The 23455-nt window shown below is 35.7% G+C and overlaps 2 protein-coding genes across 3 annotated transcripts in view; one reads left to right on the top strand and one right to left on the bottom strand.

Annotated features, from left to right (window-relative positions):
- anxa5a (annexin A5a) overlaps positions 1-23455 on the top strand; it is a 1189405-nt gene that overhangs the window by 142979 nt on the left and 1022971 nt on the right. The window lies entirely within an intron of this gene.
- The window catches only part of tapt1a (transmembrane anterior posterior transformation 1a), a 42008-nt gene continuing 23912 nt past the window's right edge, over positions 5360-23455 (bottom strand). For both annotated transcript variants that reach the window (XM_028458959.1, XM_028458960.1), the window contains one exon: positions 5360-6318. In XM_028458959.1, coding sequence (XP_028314760.1) covers positions 5975-6318 — 344 coding nt within the window. In that variant the 3' untranslated portion in view covers positions 5360-5974. The remainder of the gene's footprint in view (positions 6319-23455) is intronic.

The raw sequence follows: 23455 nt of genomic DNA, 5'->3' as shown, positions 1-23455 counted from the left end.
ATCTAAAATCTGCAGCCCACTTGAGGCATAGGCAGAGTTTTCATCACAGTTTTTCCAAATTCATTAAAAAATATAATGTTCTTAATATAATGTGCATAATGTACAGATATTTGAAGTGCCATAAAACAAAGTGACTGCACAAAATATATATTAATTTGTTGTTCTTTTAAAAATACAAGTGTAGTATAAGTTTTCAGTGAAATGCTGCCAAACTTTTAAGACTTTAGGTTGGTTCTTCTTCTGTTGCGCGATTCTTCGTCATAATGTAAATGGTGAAGCGACACCGCAGCAGTTCATGTATGGTACTGCAGCGAAAATGAAGCAGAGAGCGGCCGCCGGCCTGATTTTATCATGAATTTACAACACTAAACGATGCGTCAACGGAAATGTTTGTCGTCAGCATTATCAATTATCTTACTAATCATTTTTGCGCTAATCATTTTCGCGCCAACCGAATCTCGAGACGTTCTATGTATTGAATTCTATTTTTTCTAATCATTATTATTATTTATTTAAATGAAAACGACACACAATCTTAAACAACTGTATTTCTATACTTTCACTTTGTGAAATATAAATCTAGTTCAACTAAAATGCTGTTTAAAACAAAAGTATATACATATATCTGAGCTCAAACATGACCAAAAACTAATTCTAGGGGAAAAAAGTATTTATATTATTATATATTTAAATATCAAAATGGGGTCACAACCCAAAAAAAGGAATGGGAACCACTGCACTAAATACTGTTTCTTTCCACTTATTTACAAAATAAGATGCCTTAAAATGTGTGTTATCAGTCAATTATTCCATCATTATGCTATACAGTTGTTTTAAAAATAGTTTTCTGAGCAAATTGTTGCAGTCGGACAAAGGGGGTACTTGAATTCAGAAGTAAGAGAAAGGGGGTTCTTGAACCATTAAAGTTTAAGAACTGGTCTAGTTCCTGCACCAGGTCCAGACTGCAGCACTGGACCAGAACCCAACAGGAAGTACGACGGTTCTCCTTCTCGTCCTTGGCTACAGACTGTTTCCAGGTAACTGTGACGGAGCTGAAGCTCGTCTCAGCCCTCAGTAAGAAGCTTATCCTTCCTAGAATGTGTGCTACAGATTGACTGAGGCCGACCGTCAGGTGAGGTCAACACCGGAGTTAAGCTTCGGCTTACGAGAAAGCAACTAAAAGAACCTTTGGGTTCTTTGTGTTGTCATGTCCTGTTTTTGACGAGCTTTAACTGATGGTATTGCATAAGCAGCGCCTTCTAAGAACAACTATACTACTGCTACATATCCAGGGATTTAAAAACCAGATTCATGCACTACTCAATTCTGGGACTGATGAGTCGGCATCTTAGTGCCGAACTTCCATTTTTAGACATTTCTGTACATTTTTGGCAAAGTTACGTTCTCATTCAAGCTGTACTGAATAGGATGTGCATTGCCATGTTCCCGACATTGCAATACAATTCACGATTTCCATGTCACAATACAATATATCCTGATACTAAACAAGACAATATATATCATAATATCAATAAGTACAAAATTATATGAAATACTATTTATTTCATATTTCTGAAACTTGCGAGAACAAGTATAAATGGTAACCAACTGTAATTCAATATTAAAAACAAGTGGTATGTTTATCAAACTGTTAAATAAAAATGTTTTTAAAGTTAAACTTTTGTGATTAAAGTTCTTAAATTCTTTTAAAAAAAAAAAAAACATACATCTATAAAAGTATGGAAGCCAGTTTCTGCCACAAAAAAAAAAAAAAGAAAGTACTAATTATGAGACAGAAAGTCACAATTACGAGCTAGTATACTTACAACTATGAGAAAAAGTCATAATTATGAGATAGAAAGTCAGAACTATGAGTTAGTATCGTTACAATTATGAGAAAAAGTCATAATTATGAGATAGTATAATTATAATTATGAGAGAAAGTTATAATTATGAGACAGAAAGTCACAATTATGAGAGAGTTATAATTATGAGACAGAAAGTCACAATTATGAGAGAAAGTCATAATTATGAGATACAAATGGATCATTGTCTGTTACCATTCTGAATTACACTTTGAATAATAATATTAATTCATTCAAAACGCATATTTTGACTGTTTATTCAGTTCAGTTCTGTTTATTCAACACATAATACATAGTAGAAAATAGTACAAATACATAAACACGTCTTTATTGGAAAATATTTCCGTCACATTTTTGTATGTTTCTTTGCAAATTTACATTACATAAAAAAATAATCTTCTCATAAATATGACTTTCTATCACATAATCATGACTTTCTCTCTTATAATTATGACTTCACTAACTCATATTTATGATTTGCCATAATATTATTTTTCTAGTGGCAAAAATGGGCACCAATAATAAAAGTGCCCAATATGATTTATGAAAATAAAGTCCAATCATCTTCCAGTTAAAAAAAATGCATAAAATAGTGAGATAGTTTAACAAGGTCTGATGTGGTTCACTGGCACCTAGTGACCGGGAGTTTATGTGCTATGCATAGTGTGCGTTAGAGCAATTAAATGGATTTTTCTTTTTTAAAAAAAAAAAAAAAAAATATGAAAAAAAAATCGATGTGGACATTTTTTGGATCGATTGGTGAAATATTGCCAAATCGATCAGATTAATAAAAAAGTGCTATTATTTATTTTGAGTTTGTATGAATTCCCTTTAGGAGGAATTTAAACAGTGAACTCTGATAATGCAGCATCGTCTCTGCCAGCTGAGCTCAGCTGTGAAATATTCTGCAGATCTGGGATCAGCGCACAGCTGGAAATCTGCAAATTCCTCCTCGGCCAGTGGAGACAAGAGTTTAGAAGCACATCACGTAAACAACTGATTGACTTTAGTCCATGTTTCTGAGCATGAAATGAAAGCGAGGAGTTTCCTTTAATGTGCAGAAACCTGAAATGCCTTTTAACATTAATTAGTAAATCACAAGCTGTGGAAACATAATGCATAATCTATTTATGCTTTAAATGACAGGCTAATGTAAACATATATATTAATCAAATTTAAATATTAAGTAAATAGGTTAAAAAATATTAAATTTATTGTTGCAAAAAGATCAGGAATTATGGGAATAATCAAAAACATCAACTTTTCGTGAGATTTATTTATTGAAATTAACTAGAAATTTAAATAACTATAATATGCAAATCCAGATATTAGCATCTATTCAAAACAGCAAGAATTAAAAAAACAAGATTTTAAGTAGTTGCAAAATTTGGGAATTTTCAAAGTTGGAAACTCTCCATGTGATTTAACAGGACGTTTTAAAAGTAAAGTTTAGATGTTAAATACAGTTGAGGGAAAACATTTTAGCATCATCTAAAATATCAGCATCAGTTAAATATAAGTTACAATTTCAAGTTAATTCCAATAAATACAGTATATCAAATGAAAAAATGTATAATTCAGAATTTTTCCAAAATTCCCAAACTTAAGTTCCCGTGGAAATTTACCGTAAATGTTATACCTCAAAGTTTGCAGTGATCACATTAGAAATCCTCATTGTTCTGGAATCAAACTGCAGGTCATGTCTCCACGTTCCATGTCCTGTTGCTTTAACAGAAGAAACACATCCATCATAAACGACAAATAAACAAAGATGCAGAAAAATAAACAGCGTTAGGTTTTATTTGGAGAGAGTGAAGGAAAGCTGCAGCACTGAGCATTAAAAAAACTAAACCAGGTTATTTAATTGTGCTGTACACGCTGTAAACATGATGCACAAAAACAGCACACAATGACGCAAATAATTAAAATGATTTATATTAAAGGTATTTAGGTTTAAAAAAAATAGAAAGCTTTGGGATGGCTCAAGATCATATCATGGATGAGGTACAAATAAAATATTTTAAAAATACTCATAGTATTATTCATTATTGTATTATTATTATTATTTTACTGCTAAATTATTAACTTGGCAAAGTCACTCAATGCAATTAAACGTAAAACACAGGCATGGTTGAAGGCATTTAGTTGTACAAATATTGCTTCTATTGTCGTACAATGTAAACATGGAGTATTAGTTCACAGGCCAAACAGAAAAAAAAAACAACCCAAACTGAACACACCGAGGCCCAGCAGTGCATTCTTTAGAAAACAAATCAATAGAAATTCATAAATAAATATCTGTATATATTTTTTTTTCAAGCAACTTGATCCAAAGACACATTTCAAATTACCTCATTTCCATCTGCGTTGTAGATATTGGATTATGGTACTGATGAGCTCTTGTATGTCATCACCTAAGCGTGTGCGTAGGGCTGCAAAATTCTGGGAAGTTTCAAATTTGGAAAACTTACTTGGGAATTAATGTTTAAGATTGTATGACATTCTGCAAATCCTAAAAAACTAATTTTTAATAATAGTAAAGTTCAACTTACGAATAGATCTGTTAAACTGTGTTTTTTATCGTAATGCGCCGAAATTCCGACGACCAAATATTTTCAGTTTTTGGCCGAAACACGTAATCTAGTTTCTGTCCGTCAGCGCATGTTTCTCAGAGATCCTTTCAGCAGTCAGTTATAGGCCTGTACATTATTATTTAATGTGAGTTAAACATTTTATTTATTTTTCTTTTATATTGTGCACTGTTGGAATGCCAGTGCTAAATAAATATTTTCATACTTTTAATTGATTTATTCTTTGAAGCATTAAAATGGATTTATACAATTGCAATGTTTTAATTTAAGGAGGTTAGTACACATTTATAGCAATAAATACAATGGGTCTAATAATATGCATAATCATTTCTTTTGGCATTTCGGATTTTGGCCAAGAGTTTTCGATTCGGTGCATCCCTACAGTATATCTATGTTTGGATATGATAGTTTATTTAAATTTTTTTAATTACTGCATTTTTCTGGTTAATTCTAATAAATGATTCCCAAACTTAAGTTCACTTTGCAACCCTACGCGCTCAAACCCATTCATGACCCAAGAAGTTTAAACCTATTCCCCTCCCTGTTATCAACGTACATGACCCAGCTGTTTAAAACCAGTGATTGAAAACCCTCATCTCAGCTTTATGTCAGAAAAACAGAAATATATTTTAATTTCCACCAAATCACCCCAAGTTATAAATCTTCTACTTTAAAATAAACTTGAACTTATTTCACTTCCTCTTTTTTTTCACAGAAAAAAAGAAAAAGAAAAGAAAGAGAAAAAAAAAGAAAGAAAAAAGGGAGAAAAAAAATAAAAAAGGAAAGAAGAAAAGAGAAAAAAGAAAGAAAAAAGAAATAAACGGAACAAAGAAAGAAAAAAAGAGAAAAAAAAATAGAGAAAACAGAATAGGAAAAAAGGAAACAAAAAAGAAAAAAGGAGAGAGAAAAAGAAAAAGGGGAAAAAAAGGGAAAGAAAAAAAAAGAAATAAAAAGGAGAGAAAGGAAAGAAAAGGAAAGAAAAAAAGAGATAAAAACCAAAAACTAAATCATTCCCACTTTGTGTTGCGTAAGCACAATGGTTTTGTCTGAGGTTGTGTAAATAGGAGGATATGTGAGATCTCGTGGGATGTGTAAAAATAACCTCCGACGCTTGTTTTGAGGTGAGAAACAGAACAGAGTTGGACTGAGGTGATTTAATCATGCAAACGGAGGAAGTTGTTCTTCTCCTTGTGGTCCCTGTGTTGCTCACAGGTAGGAGGAGCTGCTCGTTTGCAGTCACGCTCACACTTTGCTTTCACGCGTTTCTTTTCAAACAACGACATCACAGCAGCTCATTAAGACGCGTGCGCTGCCTCGTGTCTCCGTTCCTCCACTCAAAGCTTTTTTTTTTTGTCCAATGTCACGACTCAGCAGCAGCGGGACCGTCCGTCACTGCACTCCGTCACTTCCTCTTTCATCCACTTCCTGCTGCTGGTTAGAGAGCTGGCCGTTCGGCCACTGGCTCTCTTCTACTCTTCTTACCTGAGTGATTTTATGCTAAACCGCGGCCGCTGCAGCTCAGTCTATGCGGTTGCCACAGATGGTGAAACGGTCGATCTCCAGCAGATCTTTTTTGGGCGTCCTTTGCTTTATTTCAGGATCTTCTTGGGCCTCCTCTTCCTCCACTTCGTTATTGAGCGAGGGTGCAGGTGGCTCCGCCTCCGATTGTTGTGGTGGGGTGGGGGGTCGGCTGGGGGAAGCAGCAGGTAGGGTTTCCATGAGCGGGAGAGGAAACAAATCTGTTCTCGGAGCTGGCTGGGTGGTTACAGATGAGGAGGAGGAAGAGGAGGAGGATGATGATGATGATGAGGTTGGTGGTGGAGTGCAGGCAGATGAAGTAATCAGCTCCACTGTGGATTCCCCTGTAAATAGCACAGAAAACCATGTTTTTATGATTAAACAGCAGCAGATTGCACATTAATAACCACACATTAAAACAAGAAATCCATCCTTTTTTTAACAATTCTTCCTTCCTGACGTCTCTGCTGAATGAACAAGAACAAAGAACATGATTAAACAGCTGAAATGACAGCTCTGTGTGTCTATGAATAAAGCTGTTTGCATCTAAAAGCTGAGAGAACTCGTTCACCAACTTTAAAACTGCAACCCACGAATCAAACGTCATTTGTTCCAAAAAGAAGGAAAAAGGTTGACATTCAGGTACTTCATTCTTACTGTGATTTCTTGTGTTTGCCTAAAAACTTATCCAAAGGGACTTCCCAACACATTCCTTGTGTTTCACAGACTGGAAGTTGAGGAAAATCAATGGCAGATGTTTATTTTTGGGTTTACACAAAAACATCTGAGTCAAGGCAAAATTTAAAGTCTCGTGAAGTGAAGTCATATCACGGGAACAAACTACAATAAAAATGGAGTCAAAAGAATCACTGTCCTCCTCGTCTGGCAAAAAACTAAAGAAATCACAGTGAGAATGAAGTAAAAACACTTCTGTCTACAGGACTCCACTACCCATAATGCAATGCGCAAAACTTTTCTAAAAATGTCAATGACTACGTTCGAAATCACATCCTAACGTACTACTCACACAAAGTCAAAATGAGTATGTAGTTCACATTAGATAGTATGGAAAGATTGAGTATCAGGGTGTATACTATATCAGGACATATTTTAAAGACTAAATAAACCTCTGCTTTCTGCTGAGCTGCCACAAGGAGGGAAATTTAAAAAATGCCTTGATCATGGGCGTTACTGCTGTAGCATTAAGACACGCCCACTCTGTCAGCCCACACACATAGCATAGTGTCTGTAAATACACACATAGCTTGATGAACCCTTTCATTAGCGCTTTATAGAAGCACAGAGTCAAAAACATCACCACGGGAACGCACACAGCATTAGACTTCCTGAGTGAGGCTGTCAATTAATGCTCACTGAAGGGCTGTGATTGGAGGAAACCCTCTCCCTCCTCTCAGCTTTTATAGTAGGGGCGGGGCCAACAGTGAAAGCTGATGACGCAGAGGAATTTTAAAGACTGCGTTTCATCCAATAGCAAAATTCAGTTGTATTAGCTGGTATTCAAACTTTAGAGGCCAGTATATCTGACATTTTACAACTAAATACACAAAAGAGGAAGAGTGTGAATAGGATTAATAAACAGAACTACTCAATACCCAAATACATATGCATTCAGCAGAAAATTTTTTGGGGTTTAGTTACTCTTTAAGTATGCATGGTGGGCACACTAGTCATACTCAACCTCCCATGATGCATTGCGAGCAGAACCTAAAATTGTCCTGGGACCAGCTTCAAGCTAAAGGTCAAACATCCCCTTTTCAAAACAAAAGCATCTCTTAATTGTCTTCGATTAGTTTTTTTTTTTTACTTTTATAAAAAAAAAAAAAAAAAATCTCTTATTTTCAAGTTATCCAGAAATTTAGTCAGAAGCACAATGGAGGGTCTCCTTAAATCTCAGAAATGTCGGCATGAAATGTGTTTACGTGATTTTTATGGATCACATGACCACTTGTTGATATTCTACTTGGTCACTTTCTCCGTTAAAATGTTTTCAGAACTTTCAAAGGTGGAGAATCAACAGAGATATTTAGCCTCAGTGTGATTCAGGTTTCTGTTGTTACTTTGGTGGGAACGGTCATCACACTAATCATACTTATAGTATATACCAGGGATCTGCAACCTTTACTCTCAAAGGAGCCATTTTACCTCATCTCACCTGGATTAAAGTCCTCCTGGAGCCGGAAAAAAACCTTCTCAATGAAGACAATACAGTGAATGAAATTCTATACAGTTAAAATGACATAGAATACTGTTTGATTTCATGATTTGATTTATATTGATCATGTAAATGGCAACTTAAAAACAGATTAAAATAAAATGAAATAAATTAACATCAAGAAATAACAACTAAGCAGTATCTTGCATCTTTAAAGTGAGAAGTCTGACTTTAACATAAAAAATCTGATATTTTTCCGACTTTAAATTCAGAATTCTGACATTTTTCTCAGATTTCCAACAAAAGGGAATTGGTATTGCACTGCACACTTTTTTTAGTAATCTCTCAATGAACAATTTATGTCAAATTTGTGTTGAAATTCTGTTAGTTCCATGAATTTTCATTCCACTTTCATTCCATCATTGTGCTCTGTTGTTGTTTTTTCACAGTATTCTGAGCAAAATGTTGTAGTTGGACAAAAGAGGATGCAGGGGTTGCCCCCCCCCCTCAAAAAAAACCCCCATTGTAAACACAAAATGAATATTATAGTATAGTAACTTTATTTTACTTTAAAATACAAGTTATGCTGCTTTAAACCACATTGACAATTTTAGCAATTGAAATATTATACCCCCCAATTAAAATAAACAGTTTTTACTTTATTTTTCAATTCTGATGCTTTTATACTGGCCATGTAGTTCATAGTGCTGTGGACTTGTAGCTACATATTCACGCCAAAGCATTTTTCATTGAGTAAAGTTTTGTATATTTCTAAGTTTTGGGGCATATTCAATTGTACTTTATAATTTGTGTAAAGGTTTGTGTATTCTGTAGCTTTATTTTAACACATATTCTGATGACAAAAAGTATAGCCTGTATTTTCATGTCCCAAAAATGTAAAAAGTGTGAGAACCACTGCTGTAGAGCAGTGGTTCTCACACTTTTTTGGCTCAAGTACCCCCTCTCTCTTATTTCTGAATCCAAGTACCTCCTTTGTTCGACTACAACATTTTGCATAGAAAACTATTTAAAAAAAACAATATAGCATAATGATGAAATGAACGAGTGATAACACACATTTTAAAGAATCTAACTTAGGAAATAAGTGGAAAGAAACAGTATTTAATGCAGTGGTTAACAACCTTTTTTGGATCGTGACCCTATTTTGATAGTTTTCAATCATGTTTGAGCTCAGATATGTATTTGTTTTTACTGCATTTTAGTTTAACTATATTCACAAAGTGAAAGCATTGAAATACAGTTGTTTAAGATAATAATAATAATAATACAAATATTTACAAAAAACTAATTAAATTTTCAGAAATTTCAGGTGACCCCACATAGGTTGAAAAATAGATTTAGTGGCTCCCAAATAGATTTATTTCTATAGTTTTTATTATTTCCAGTCATCTCATGCCTGGGGGGGGACAAAGACCGACAATTTGTTATTTTTCCACTCTTCCCTCAAGTCCTCCCTGTCGTGCCATTGCGTAACCCTAGGGGTACAAGTACCCCCATTTGAGAAACTTTGCTGTAAAGTAAGCTACCCTCCAATGTCTAACAGGCCCACGCTCTGAAGACTTTCAAATCCTGCTTTAAATCCACTTTTAATCCTTTGCTTTTAATTCACCTGAGTTTATATTTATTTATTGGTTTTTTGATTTGGGGGGGGGGGGGGGGGGGGTGTTCTGAGCCCTGTTTAGGTTCCTTTAATTTCATTATTTTATTGTTTGTTAACAAAGCAGCAGCAAATCATCATTTAGAATGTTGTGTTGATTGTAACCATGACGACAGAACTGAAAACAAACAGGAGATGAAAGCAACATCACTTGAAAGTACCTGGATTTTTCTACAGTAGCACACACAGCTCAAAGCTCACAGCTCTAAAAACATCACTTGTTGTTGAACATTCTCTTGCTTTTGTTTTTTTAAAAACATTGACGATGGATCAAAAACCAGCGATGGACGTTACTTTTCGTGACTTTGGGGATTTTGAGCCCTTATTGAACAAATTGGGAAAGGCGTCATTCCCCCGGCCAAAGCCACCTCGTTGGTATAAGGCTAAGATGCAGAAGATGAAGGTAGACCAACCATCATCTCCTGGAGACAAGGGTGAAGATGAACAGGTGAACCATCCACCAGCCACCGTACCAGTGAGTCCCTGTGAACCAGGCTGCACACTGGTAACTGACCAAGCACCACCAGGGTGTATCACATGTGCAAAGAGGAGAAACAAAAGATTCTCTGCAACGTCCCTGTTGGAAGTACAAGAGAAGGACCTGGCCCAACTCATACTGGCTCTAGACGTTTCCAGAAAGGAGTTCCATGAGCAGAAAATTGAAAATGACGTTCTGAGGGCCGATCTCAGGCAGGCGCAGGAGAAATTCAAAAGTCAAAGTCACCAACACGACCAACTGTTGGAGGTGAACGCCAACATGTTGGAAGTGGTGAAGTCAAAGGAGCAGGCCTACTGCAGTCTGGAGGAGCAGGTGAAAGAAAAGGTGACCCTGCTGGAGAACGCCCTGGTAGAAGCACAGAACCAACTGAAAGCCAAAGATGTGGAACTAGAAGATGAGCGGTCCAGCCACGCTAAGAAGAAAACTCTATGGAAAAGAATCAGCCAGTGGTTTACCAGGAAAACCAAACATTAGAACAGTACAAACCTCAAGTTTTACTCCTAATCTCTATCCTCCCCCATGATGATTTAAAACGTTCCTCTCTCCTCTCTTTCTATTATTTTCGACTTTGAATGCAGGAAGAAAATTTCATTAAAAAAAGATGAAAGAGCAAATGAATAAACAAAATGTTTATAAAAATAATTGTTGTGTTGAACTGAGTTATTAAGTTGGGTTTGACCATGAAAATCATAGTATAATAACTTTTTTCCTCAAGAATTTTGACTTCAAAATTCAGAATTCTGACATTTTTCTCAGAATTCCAATTTTAAAGTGAGAAGTCTGACTTTAACATAAAAAATCTGATATTTTTCCGACTTTAAATTCAGAATTCTGACATTTTTCTCAGATTTCCAACAAAAGGGAATTGGTATTGCACTGCACACTTTTTTTAGTAATCTCTCAATGAACAATTTATGTCAAATTTGTGTTGAAATTCTGTTAGTTCCATGAATTTTCATTCCACTTTCATTCCATCATTGTGCTCTGTTGTTGTTTTTTCACAGTATTCTGAGCAAAATGTTGTAGTTGGACAAAAGAGGATGCAGGGGTTGCCCCCCCCCTCAAAAAAAACCCCCATTGTAAACACAAAATGAATATTATAGTATAGTAACTTTATTTTACTTTAAAATACAAGTTATGCTGCTTTAAACCACATTGACAATTTTAGCAATTGAAATATTATACCCCCCAATTAAAATAAACAGTTTTTACTTTATTTTTCAATTCTGATGCTTTTATACTGGCCATGTAGTTCATAGTGCTGTGGACTTGTAGCTACATATTCACGCCAAAGCATTTTTCATTGAGTAAAGTTTTGTATATTTCTAAGTTTTGGGGCATATTCAATTGTACTTTATAATTTGTGTAAAGGTTTGTGTATTCTGTAGCTTTATTTTAACACATATTCTGATGACAAAAAGTATAGCCTGTATTTTCATGTCCCAAAAATGTAAAAAGTGTGAGAACCACTGCTCTACAGCAGTGGTTCTCACACTTTTTTGGCTCAAGTACCCCCTCTCTCTTATTTCTGAATCCAAGTACCTCCTTTGTTCGACTACAACATTTTGCATAGAAAACTATTTAAAAAAAACAATATAGCATAATGATGAAATGAACGAGTGATAACACACATTTTAAAGAATCTAACTTAGGAAATAAGTGGAAAGAAACAGTATTTAATGCAGTGGTTAACAACCTTTTTTGGATCGTGACCCTATTTTGATAGTTTTCAATCATGTTTGAGCTCAGATATGTATTTGTTTTTACTGCATTTTAGTTTAACTATATTCACAAAGTGAAAGCATTGAAATACAGTTGTTTAAGATAATAATAATAATAATAATAATAATACAAATATTTACAAAAAACTAATTAAATTTTCAGAAATTTCAGGTGACCCCACATAGGTTGAAAAATAGATTTAGTGGCTCCCAAATAAATTTATTTCTATAGTTTTTATTTTTTCCAGTCATCTCATGCCTGGGGGGGGACAAAGACTGACACTTTGTTATTTTTCCACTCTTCCCTCAAGTCCTCCCTGTCGTGCCATTGCGTAACCCTAGGGGTACAAGTACCCCCATTTGAGAAACTTTGCTGTAAAGTAAGCTACCCTCCAATGTCTAACAGGCCCACGCTCTGAAGACTTTCAAATCCTGCTTTAAATCCACTTTTAATCCTTTGCTTGTAATTCACCTGAGTTTATATTTATTTATTGGTTTTTTGATTTTTTTTTTTTTTTGGGGGGGGGGGTTCTGAGCCCTGTTTAGATTTCTTTAATTTCATTATTTTATTGTTTGTTAACAAAGCAGCAGCAAATCATCATTTAGAATGTTGTGTTGATTGTAACCATGACGACAGAACTGAAAACAAACAGGAGATGAAAGCAACATCACTTGAAAGTACCTGGATTTTTCTACAGTAGCACACACAGCTCAAAGCTCACAGCTCTAAAAACATCACTTGTTGTTGAACATTCTCTTGCTTTTGTTTTTTTAAAAACATTGACGATGGATCAAAAACCAGCGATGGACGTTACTTTTCGTGACTTTGGGGATTTTGAGCCCTTATTGAACAAATTGGGAAAGGCGTCATTCCCCCGGCCAAAGCCACCTCGTTGGTATAAGGCTAAGATGCAGAAGATGAAGGTAGACCAACCATCATCTCCTGGAGACAAGGGTGAAGATGAACAGGTGAACCATCCACCAGCCACCGTACCAGTGAGTCCCTGTGAACCAGGCTGCACACTGGTAACTGACCAAGCACCACCAGGGTGTATCACATGTGCAAAGAGGAGAAACAAAAGATTCTCTGCAACGTCCCTGTTGGAAGTACAAGAGAAGGACCTGGCCCAACTCATACTGGCTCTAGACGTTTCCAGAAAGGAGTTCCATGAGCAGAAAATTGAAAATGACGTTCTGAGGGCCGATCTCAGGCAGGCGCAGGAGAAATTCAAAAGTCAAAGTCACCAACACGACCAACTGTTGGAGGTGAACGCCAACATGTTGGAAGTGGTGAAGTCAAAGGAGCAGGCCTACTGCAGTCTGGAGGAGCAGGTGAAAGAAAAGGTGACCCTGCTGGAGAACGCCCTGGTAGAAGCACAGAACCAACTGAAAGCCAAAGATGTGGAACTAGAAGATGAGCGGTCCAGCCACGCTAAGAAGAAAACTCTATGGAAAAGAATCAGCCAGTGGTTTACCAGGAAAACCAAACATTAGAACAGTACAAACCTCAAGTTTTACTCCTAATCTCTATCCTCCCCCATGATGATTTAAAACGTTCCTCTCTCCTCTCTTTCTATTATTTTCGACTTTGAATGCAGGAAGAAAATTTCATTAAAAAAAGATGAAAGAGCAAATGAATAAACAAAATGTTTATAAAAATAATTGTTGTGTTGAACTGAGTTATTAAGTTGGGTTTGACCATGAAAATCATAGTATAATAACTTTTTTCCTCAAGAATTTTGACTTCAAAATTCAGAATTCTGACATTTTTCTCAGAATTCCAATTTTAAAGTGAGAAGTCTGACTTTAACATAAAAAATCTGATATTTTTCCGACTTTAAATTCAGAATTCTGACATTTTTCTCAGATTTCCAACAAAAGGGAATTGGTATTGCACTGCACACTTTTTTTAGTAATCTCTCAATGAACAATTTATGTCAAATTTGTGTTGAAATTCTGTTAGTTCCATGAATTTTCATTCCACTTTCATTCCATCATTGTGCTCTGTTGTTGTTTTTTCACAGTATTCTGAGCAAAATGTTGTAGTTGGACAAAAGAGGATGCAGGGGTTGCCCCCCCCCTCAAAAAAAACCCCCATTGTAAACACAAAATGAATATTATAGTATAGTAACTTTATTTTACTTTAAAATACAAGTTATGCTGCTTTAAACCACATTGACAATTTTAGCAATTGAAATATTATACCCCCCAATTAAAATAAACAGTTTTTACTTTATTTTTCAATTCTGATGCTTTTATACTGGCCATGTAGTTCATAGTGCTGTGGACTTGTAGCTACATATTCACGCCAAAGCATTTTTCATTGAGTAAAGTTTTGTATATTTCTAAGTTTTGGGGCATATTCAATTGTACTTTATAATTTGTGTAAAGGTTTGTGTATTCTGTAGCTTTATTTTAACACATATTCTGATGACAAAAAGTATAGCCTGTATTTTCATGTCCCAAAAATGTAAAAAGTGTGAGAACCACTGCTGTAGAGCAGTGGTTCTCACACTTTTTTGGCTCAAGTACCCCCTCTCTCTTATTTCTGAATCCAAGTACCTCCTTTGTTCGACTACAACATTTTGCATAGAAAACTATTTAAAAAAAACAATATAGCATAATGATGAAATGAACGAGTGATAACACACATTTTAAAGAATCTAACTTAGGAAATAAGTGGAAAGAAACAGTATTTAATGCAGTGGTTAACAACCTTTTTTGGATCGTGACCCTATTTTGATAGTTTTCAATCATGTTTGAGCTCAGATATGTATTTGTTTTTACTGCATTTTAGTTTAACTATATTCACAAAGTGAAAGCATTGAAATACAGTTGTTTAAGATAATAATAATAATAATAATAATAATAATACAAATATTTACAAAAAACTAATTAAATTTTCAGAAATTTCAGGTGACCTCACATAGGTTGAAAAATAGATTTAGTGGCTCCCAAATAAATTTATTTCTATAGTTTTTATTTTTTCCAGTCATCTCATGCCTGGGGGGGACAAAGACTGACACTTTGTTATTTTTCCACTCTTCCCTCAAGTCCTCCCTGTCGTGCCATTGCGTAACCCTAGGGGTACAAGTACCCCCATTTGAGAAACTTTGCTGTAAAGTAAGCTACCCTCCAATGTCTAACAGGCCCACGCTCTGAAGACTTTCAAATCCTGCTTTAAATCCACTTTTAATCCTTTGCTTGTAATTCACCTGAGTTTATATTTATTTATTGGTTTTTTGATTTTTTTTTTTTTTGGGGGGGGGGGTTCTGAGCCCTGTTTAGGTTTCTTTAATTTCATTATTTTATTGTTTGTTAACAAAGCAGCAGCAAATCATCATTTAGAATGTTGTGTTGATTGTAACCATGACGACAGAACTGAAAACAAACAGGAGATGAAAGCAACATCACTTGAAAGTACCTGGATTTTTCTACAGTAGCACACACAGCTCAAAGCTCACAGCTCTAAAAACATCACTTGTTGTTGAACATTCTCTTGCTTTTGTTTTTTTAAAAACATTGACGATGGATCAAAAACCAGCGATGGACGTTACTTTTCGTGACTTTGGGGATTTTGAGCCCTTATTGAACAAATTGGGAAAGGCGTCATTCCCCCGGCCAAAGCCACCTCGTTGGTATAAGGCTAAGATGCAGAAGATGAAGGTAGACCAACCATCATCTCCTGGAGACAAGGGTGAAGATGAACAGGTGAACCATCCACCAGCCACCGTACCAGTGAGTCCCTGTGAACCAGGCTGCACACTGGTAACTGACCAAGCACCACCAGGGTGTATCACATGTGCAAAGAGGAGAAACAAAAGATTCTCTGCAACGTCCCTGTTGGAAGTACAAGAGAAGGACCTGGCCCAACTAATACTGGCTCTAGACGTTTCCAGAAAGGAGTTCCATGAGCAGAAAATTGAAAATGACGTTCTGAGGGCCGATCTCAGGCAGGCGCAGGAGAAATTCAAAAGTCAAAGTCACCAACACGACCAACTGTTGGAGGTGAACGCCAACATGTTGGAAGTGGTGAAGTCAAAGGAGCAGGCCTACTGCAGTCTGGAGGAGCAGGTGAAAGAAAAGCTGACCCTGCTGGAGAACGCCCTGGTAGAAGCACAGAACCAACTGAAAGCCAAAGATGTGGAACTAGAAGATGAGCGGTCCAGCCACGCTAAGAAGAAAACTCTATGGAAAAGAATCAGCCAGTGGTTTACCAGGAAAACCAAACATTAGAACAGTACAAACCTCAAGTTTTACTCCTAATCTCTATCCTCCCCCATGATGATTTAAAACGTTCCTCTCTCCTCTCTTTCTATTATTTTCGACTTTGAATGCAGGAAGAAAATTTCATTAAAAAAAGATGAAAGAGCAAATGAATAAACAAAATGTTTATAAAAATAATTGTTGTGTTGAACTGAGTTATTAAGTTGGGTCTGACCATGAAAATCATAGTATAATAACTTTTTTCCTCAAGAATTTTGACTTCAAAATTCAGAATTCTGACATTTTTCTCAGAATTCCAACTTTAAATTCTGACACATCTCAGTTTACATGAACACAATGTTAATGTATTTAAAGGGCTACAAAAAGTAACTTGAAGTTTGATAACACATGATCATGTGATCAACACATGCTAATTTCTCATTTCTTGCCACACATAAAACATGCATATTGAACCTGCACATTGGTGGTTAAATGAATCCGTCCCCACACTATTAAAATCTCTATTTTCTTCCAGAATAGTGTTTTTGTTGGTTTAGTTTCTTACCAGGAATTTAAAACTTAAGGTTAGCCACAGGTGCAGGAAAGTTGATGGTCTGTAGATATTGCAGCAAGTGAAGTAGGAAGGTGCTGAGTCATTGCACAATGTGATTTATTTTTAGGTTAACAAATTGTTATATCTTGATTTTATTTGTCATTAATCAATAATAGCCTCTGTAGGAAAATAACAACTCTTTATTTCAATAGGTTTTTTTTAAAGCTATAGGGAGCCATTGCAAAAGAGTCAAAGAGCCACATGAGGCTCCAGCGCCGCAGGTTGCAGACCCCTGGTATATACTCATTGAGTTTGTAGTGTATACTGTATAGAATGTAGTATGCCATTTTGAACACAACCAATAACAGTGTTTACATTGGAGATAAAAACAAACTTTTGAGCAGCAATTTCTAAATTTTTCCTTTCTTTCTGGAATAAATAATGTTTGACTCATTGACCTATGAGGCCTACACAGTCTTTATCTGATAAATTATAGCAACTTTAAACATATTCACACGTTATTAGACTCAAAAACATTGGATGAAGCAGCACACTGCTCGTTATATACATGGTAGCTTCTTTATGTGGATTTGACGCTAAATATGAAATATGATGGAGCAGGTGAAACTACAGACGCAGGAAAGTAGGAGGGGCTGACCTACACCCACATGACCACTCGGTAATAATAACAGACCTTCGTCATCACAGATGGTCATTAGCCCAGCTCACTGCATTATGAGAAAAACACTGCAGAGGCGTTTTCCATTTGGAAAATAAAGCAAACAGAATTATTCATGGTAGGAGAGAGGACTGAGAGAAGCTGTGTTGGATATGAGGAGAGTCTTCGGAGGGAGAAGCGACTCGCCTCAGGCAATCGGACTACACTAAAAACCTTCATTTCTCACTGTGGACAGAACCACTGCAACATGTGCATAGAACACATTAACCCCAGGATTACACACAGCCGCTAACACGTAGCACTGTAAAGCTATCATCTGTGTTACTTCAGGCTGTCATAAAGTGATGGCAGCTGATGAGTTAAGGAGTGAAACACGCTTTCAAAAGACAATCATTAATGCAGTGGTTCTCGATCTTCAACAAAGACATGAACATTGAAGAACAGTCATGTGGAGACAGGGCCATAGTATATAGTCATCTTAAATATGTTAATACTTGTTTTAATCAGAAATAAAATGCGTTAAAAGTGGCCAAAAATGGTGGAAAAGGTGATGAAATTGAAATTTAAAAACCACCAAAATTGGTTAACAAGTAGCAAATTACAATGGGAAAAAACGGTCAGAAAAAGTGGTAAAAAGGGTTCAAAGTGTCAATATTGGAACAATTAGTTTAAACTGGTAAATAATGGCCATGGCAAATCATGAAGGTGGCTATATTGGCAAAAATAAGCATGAAATATGATGAAGAGGTTAAAAGTTACAATAATGAGTCAACATATGCGACATTAGGTGGGAAAAGTGGCGGAAAGGGTTTATAGGTTCTGAAAATGTCTTGAAAGGGCGTGTCTTAAATGCTCCAGAAGCCCCGCCCACAATCAAGGCATTTTCTTTTAAATTTCCAGCCTAGACGCACGTCAGCCAAGAACTCAGGGTTTAGATTCTCTTTAAGTTTCTGATGAAGGTGCTTCAAACGTGTGGGTATAGAACACAAAACATGAAGTTTTTGCTTAAATTTTTTTAAAAAAAAAGGTTAAATGCATTCCTAAATCATTTTTCATTGAATGATATCAACAGTAGCTATGGATATGATACAATTCACAATTTGCATGTCATGATACAATATATCTTGATACTAAACAGTATGACATACATCGCCATAAATTGCCATATCAATAATTTCAAGTACCAATATCAAAAACAAGTGCTATGTTTTTCTTTTCTCACAGCTTTAATAGTAGCTGAGGTTATTTTGAAAACTTGCATTTCCACTTTAGGTCCAGTAATCAGGTTGAATATGGTGTTATTGGACCAAAAACAGCAAAGATTGTTCAGCTGTGATGTTATCTAAACAGCTTTGAGTTATTTAAAATAAAATTCTGTTCCTTTAATGATGATTATAATGTAGAAGGAGGAGTATTTGAGGGGCAATGTGAGCTTGAAATTACTTGAAAAAATAGTCAAATGTTATTTCGAACTTCTTGTCCTGCAGACAGAAAGAAGCAGGACAGACAGATGGTCGAGTCCAGAGAAGCAGGTGAAGTTTGAGGCACACACCACAACAGCTTAGCATCAAAAACAAGTGAGCATCACAAAAAGGTTGCTGGTTCCAAGCCCTTGCATGTAAATGTGTGAGCCACACTTTAATCCAAAGGCGTAAAAAATACTGATATATTTCACTCAAGAGGATCGAAGTACTGATTGAAATTGTACTCAAGTACAAGTACAACTAAGTCACACATAAAATACTCAATTAAATAGTACTCAAAGTAACGTGGGGGGTAACTTTCACCCCCCACGTTTATTTTTGGTTATAAATCTTGCCACAGTTTCCTTGCATATAGTAAACATCTCATGATTAACTATAAAAAGTAGGAGATCAAATCTTGCATAATTGGAACTTAATTTATTTTTCACAAATGCATCTGTATAAAATCAAAAGGTTTGTTAAAATGTACAATTATTTTTTAAATAGAAAAACACCAGTGAACTTAATTCAAAATAAAATTAAATATCAGACTCTAAGTATAGCTACATTTATGAACTCTGAAACTGTTAAAATAACCAGCATTCAATGCTGTTTTGGCACCGTGCATTACGTTTAATCTGATTGGTCGGCTATGATGTGATGTATATTTGTAGTTTCACAATGTCTGTTGATCATTTTAAAACAAAAAATAATAATTTTCTCAGTATTGGGTAGGTGTGGAAGTGTAATGAATTACTTTACTTATTTTAAAATGTACTTAAATACTTGAAAAATTACTGATTTATAAATATACTCAAAAAGTACAAGTACCCATAAAAGCAACTCAATTACAGTAACGTGAGTACTTGTAATGTGTCACTTTCACCTCTGCTTTAATATTTAAAAAACTTAATATAAATAAAACACCAGTTCCGACATGATGCAGCTTTCGTGATCCTCGTCATTTTCCAGGAGCTGAAAAACATTCGGCTTAAATCTGCGGGAATTTGGCTGCGGTCGACGGGAAAAATGTGGCCAAACTAAATCTGTGTGATTGCGTGTTTTGAGCATTCACTGCCAGGCAAACACTTTGTTGGGATGCGAGCGCTGTTGTTAACAAATGCATTCATATGTAAATGCACGACTGGAAGGCAGAACCATCTTTTTATTGTTCATTTCATGTAGAAAATCTGTCATAAAGTCACACATATTCACAGACACACGTGTCACATGTTAGACTTTTAGGAAAAAAAATGTCCAAATGCAGCAGCTTTGTGGATATTTAAATGTAAAAATATTAATCTAAAAATAACATGCAACAGCTTACAAGATAAAAGCTCCTAAAAGTCAAACATTCAACAAAAAAATAAATGAAATTCAGCATGTGTAACATTTTTAAAAGTCAATGGGTAATGACATGACTTAACATGGCACTGACTGGCTCTTTGCTTTAGCATTAGCTTGATTGCTAGCTTCAAATGCTGCATACTCAGCCGTGTGGTGGTTTCTTAAATGGAGAATGAGGTAAACGTTTTATTTGCAGCCCCACACAAAATTAATTATGCGTTGCACAAATTACAAATTGGGATCCTTTTGCTTTTTTGTGTAATTCTGCCAAACTGTCGACATGCTAGGTTGGACATGCTCAGTGCTACTGTTGTTGTTTACCCGTGTAGCAGACATGCGCACATGTACACAAGAGCTGGTGGGCGGGGCCTGACAGTCATCTCACAGCAGACGGGGACAGTGGTTGACTGTAAGACCTTTGTGGAGGTGGATAACAGGGTTGGGCTCAATTACATTTTAAAATTATAATTTCTTCTTCAATCATCCATATTCAATTACAATTACTTTGCCCAGCGTTTTTTCCAATTACAATTAAAATTACAATTCTTATTTTCCCCTGAAATCAATTCCAATCTCGTTCTCAATTACTAAAATGCAATTACAATTAATCACGATTACTGAGCCTTCTATAAATAAGCCCATAAAGCCTATTGAGTTAGATTTCCTTATCCATGAAAAAACTGTATCATGTTTTTCTGCAGTCAGTGTCTTCTCCTCGTCCTTCTCTCTCTGCTCTGTTCCAGGTGTCGTAAAGCTGATGATGGCAGCTCCTGATCTGTGGTTCACGACTCAACTAGTCTGAGACACTCTGATGTTCTATCTCTCTATCCTGTTCTGTTGGTCCTTCTCTCCACTAACCCCAACCAGTCGACGTTTCTTCCCGCTGTCGCTAAATCCTTGTTCATGTGGATCTTGTTGGGTTTTTTTCTTTCTTATCATGAATTTTATATTTTGATAAGCGCATTGAAATGACTTTGTTGCAATTTGCACAATACAAAGAGAGTTGAATAGAACTGAAAATATTAGTATTAATATTTTTGGAGTGGGTGTCCGAGCCTTTTTTTGTCAGTATACCCCCAATTATTATTATTTTTTAAATAGTAAAATGATCCTAACAGGTAAATTTGATATGAACCATATTTTGACAATTGTTATTTGTTTTGCATTCAATTACATTGTAAATGACAACAGCAATTGTAATGAATTATTGTGAAGGCAACATTTCAGCTTTCCTCTGAATGAGACCCACAACAGTTGCTCTGCATTGATGAAGTCCACGCTGAGACGTGAATGTATAAAAACATATTTAATAAAGAAAAGAGCAAAGGATAAACACAATGATCCTCCTCGGGTGGAGGAGTGATGCGAGAGGGTGTGAAGGGAGGAACGATTTTAAAGGAAAATTACTGCTTCTACCTCAGAATTTTGCTTATCAGAGTTTTGTTGAGACCTTGGGCAGAGACTGGTTTTTGCCAGCACTGTGAATACAGCACAATCTGTCTGTACTGCAAATAATCTAATCTAACATGACTCAGCAAAAAAGCAACGTCTCTGTTCAAAAGTACAACAAATAATGCAGACATCGTGTGTAAACATGACAAATTGTACACATGAACACACATTTGATGATATGATGATTAATATAATAATTGCCATAACATTATCAATAATTGGCCACAACCCTGGTGGAAAAGATCGGTTTCATATGCAAGTATCGGCCAATCGCAGATCCCCCAAAATCAGGGAAATCAGCACTGATCGATCGGTGCATCCTTAGTTTCTATAATTAGTTTGATTTCATTTACGTAAAACACTTAAAATTACAGTTTTGTTTTCAGTGCTACAACCAACAATCACACATTCAAACCTTTAAATAAAGGGTAAAAACCCTTTCCCGATTTCAAACACTGGCTTAAACAACTACAGGTAAACATGCTAACATGCTATTGTGCTCGTATTTCAAATGTCCCGCCAGTGTTTCAACAAACTGCTTGCTTTAGAAAATTACCAATACCAGCCTCCAATGAACAGTCTGTAATTAGTGTGACATATGCGAGATCGAAGAGTGAAAAAAAAAACAGCACATTGTGATTTTCCTTATTTGGAATTCCAGGCAGACATCACTGTTCTATTCGAGAGAGAAAGAGAGAGGATGGCGCAACAGGCTGCCGCATTAATCAGCAGGATGAATTCCCAGCGCGTCTCATTTAACAAATATCAATTCCTGTCAACCGGAGGGCAACTCCCTCTAGTATCAGCACTTCTTTCTTCTCTAGTTCTTAAATGGTCTTTAGTTTTTGTGATAAACAGCCTGAGTGAGACCCTAATAAGAAAACACGTGCTTCCATCGTGATTGTATCAGACATCTGTCTTCTTTTGCTGCATTAGGATCTCCAATCATGCTGCATGATCACTGCAGTTTGTGAATTTTATGAACCCAGGAAAGGGAATGTTTTAAAATCAGCCATAAAAGGGCATTAAAGCACAAATTATTAAAAGGAGTTCATCCCAAATAATATTTCTAATAACACACACCGTACAATGGTATGCAAAGCAAATGTAAACACACGCTTTCAAAAATAACACATGCAGAGGCTCAGATTTTCCATTTCAAACTTTACCCATTTTTGTTTGAGTGTTGACCCATTTCTGCATTGGTTCATTTTACGTCGTTTTTCTAGTGAAGAATCATTACATGCTTTTAAACTTCCCGAAATCATGCCAAACATGCTTAATAAAGTTAAGTGAGGTAACAATTATTATTAATGTAATATTTTGCACGAGAATTTACATTTCGTTGCCCGCCCGTTAATGGTGAATAATTGTGTGTAAATGTGTGATATTGTCCCAAAACATGCATGGTACATTCCATGTCATATTTCCACTTTATTTAGTTATGAATAATAATAATAATAATAATAATAATAATAATAATAATAATAATAATAATAATATTCTTGCAGAAAATGCAAGTGAAGATGTAGGTGTTGGCCCGCGTCATTTTAACACTGAATTAGCAAAGCATTAGCCTAGCAATATCATTATCCTTAGTCTAGCATTTGAATAAACGTAGCATAGCATTAACATAGCATTTGAATTTTCCTTGCATTAGCCTAGCACTACCAGTAACTTTGCATGAACATTGACATTGACCTAGCATTA

This window comes from Gouania willdenowi, chromosome 10 (genome assembly GCF_900634775.1).
Source record: "Gouania willdenowi chromosome 10, fGouWil2.1, whole genome shotgun sequence".
Taxonomy (NCBI): Eukaryota; Metazoa; Chordata; class Actinopteri; order Blenniiformes; family Gobiesocidae; genus Gouania; species Gouania willdenowi.
The sequence above is the reverse complement of the archived record's forward strand: the minus strand, read 5'-3'. Positions and strand labels throughout refer to the sequence as shown.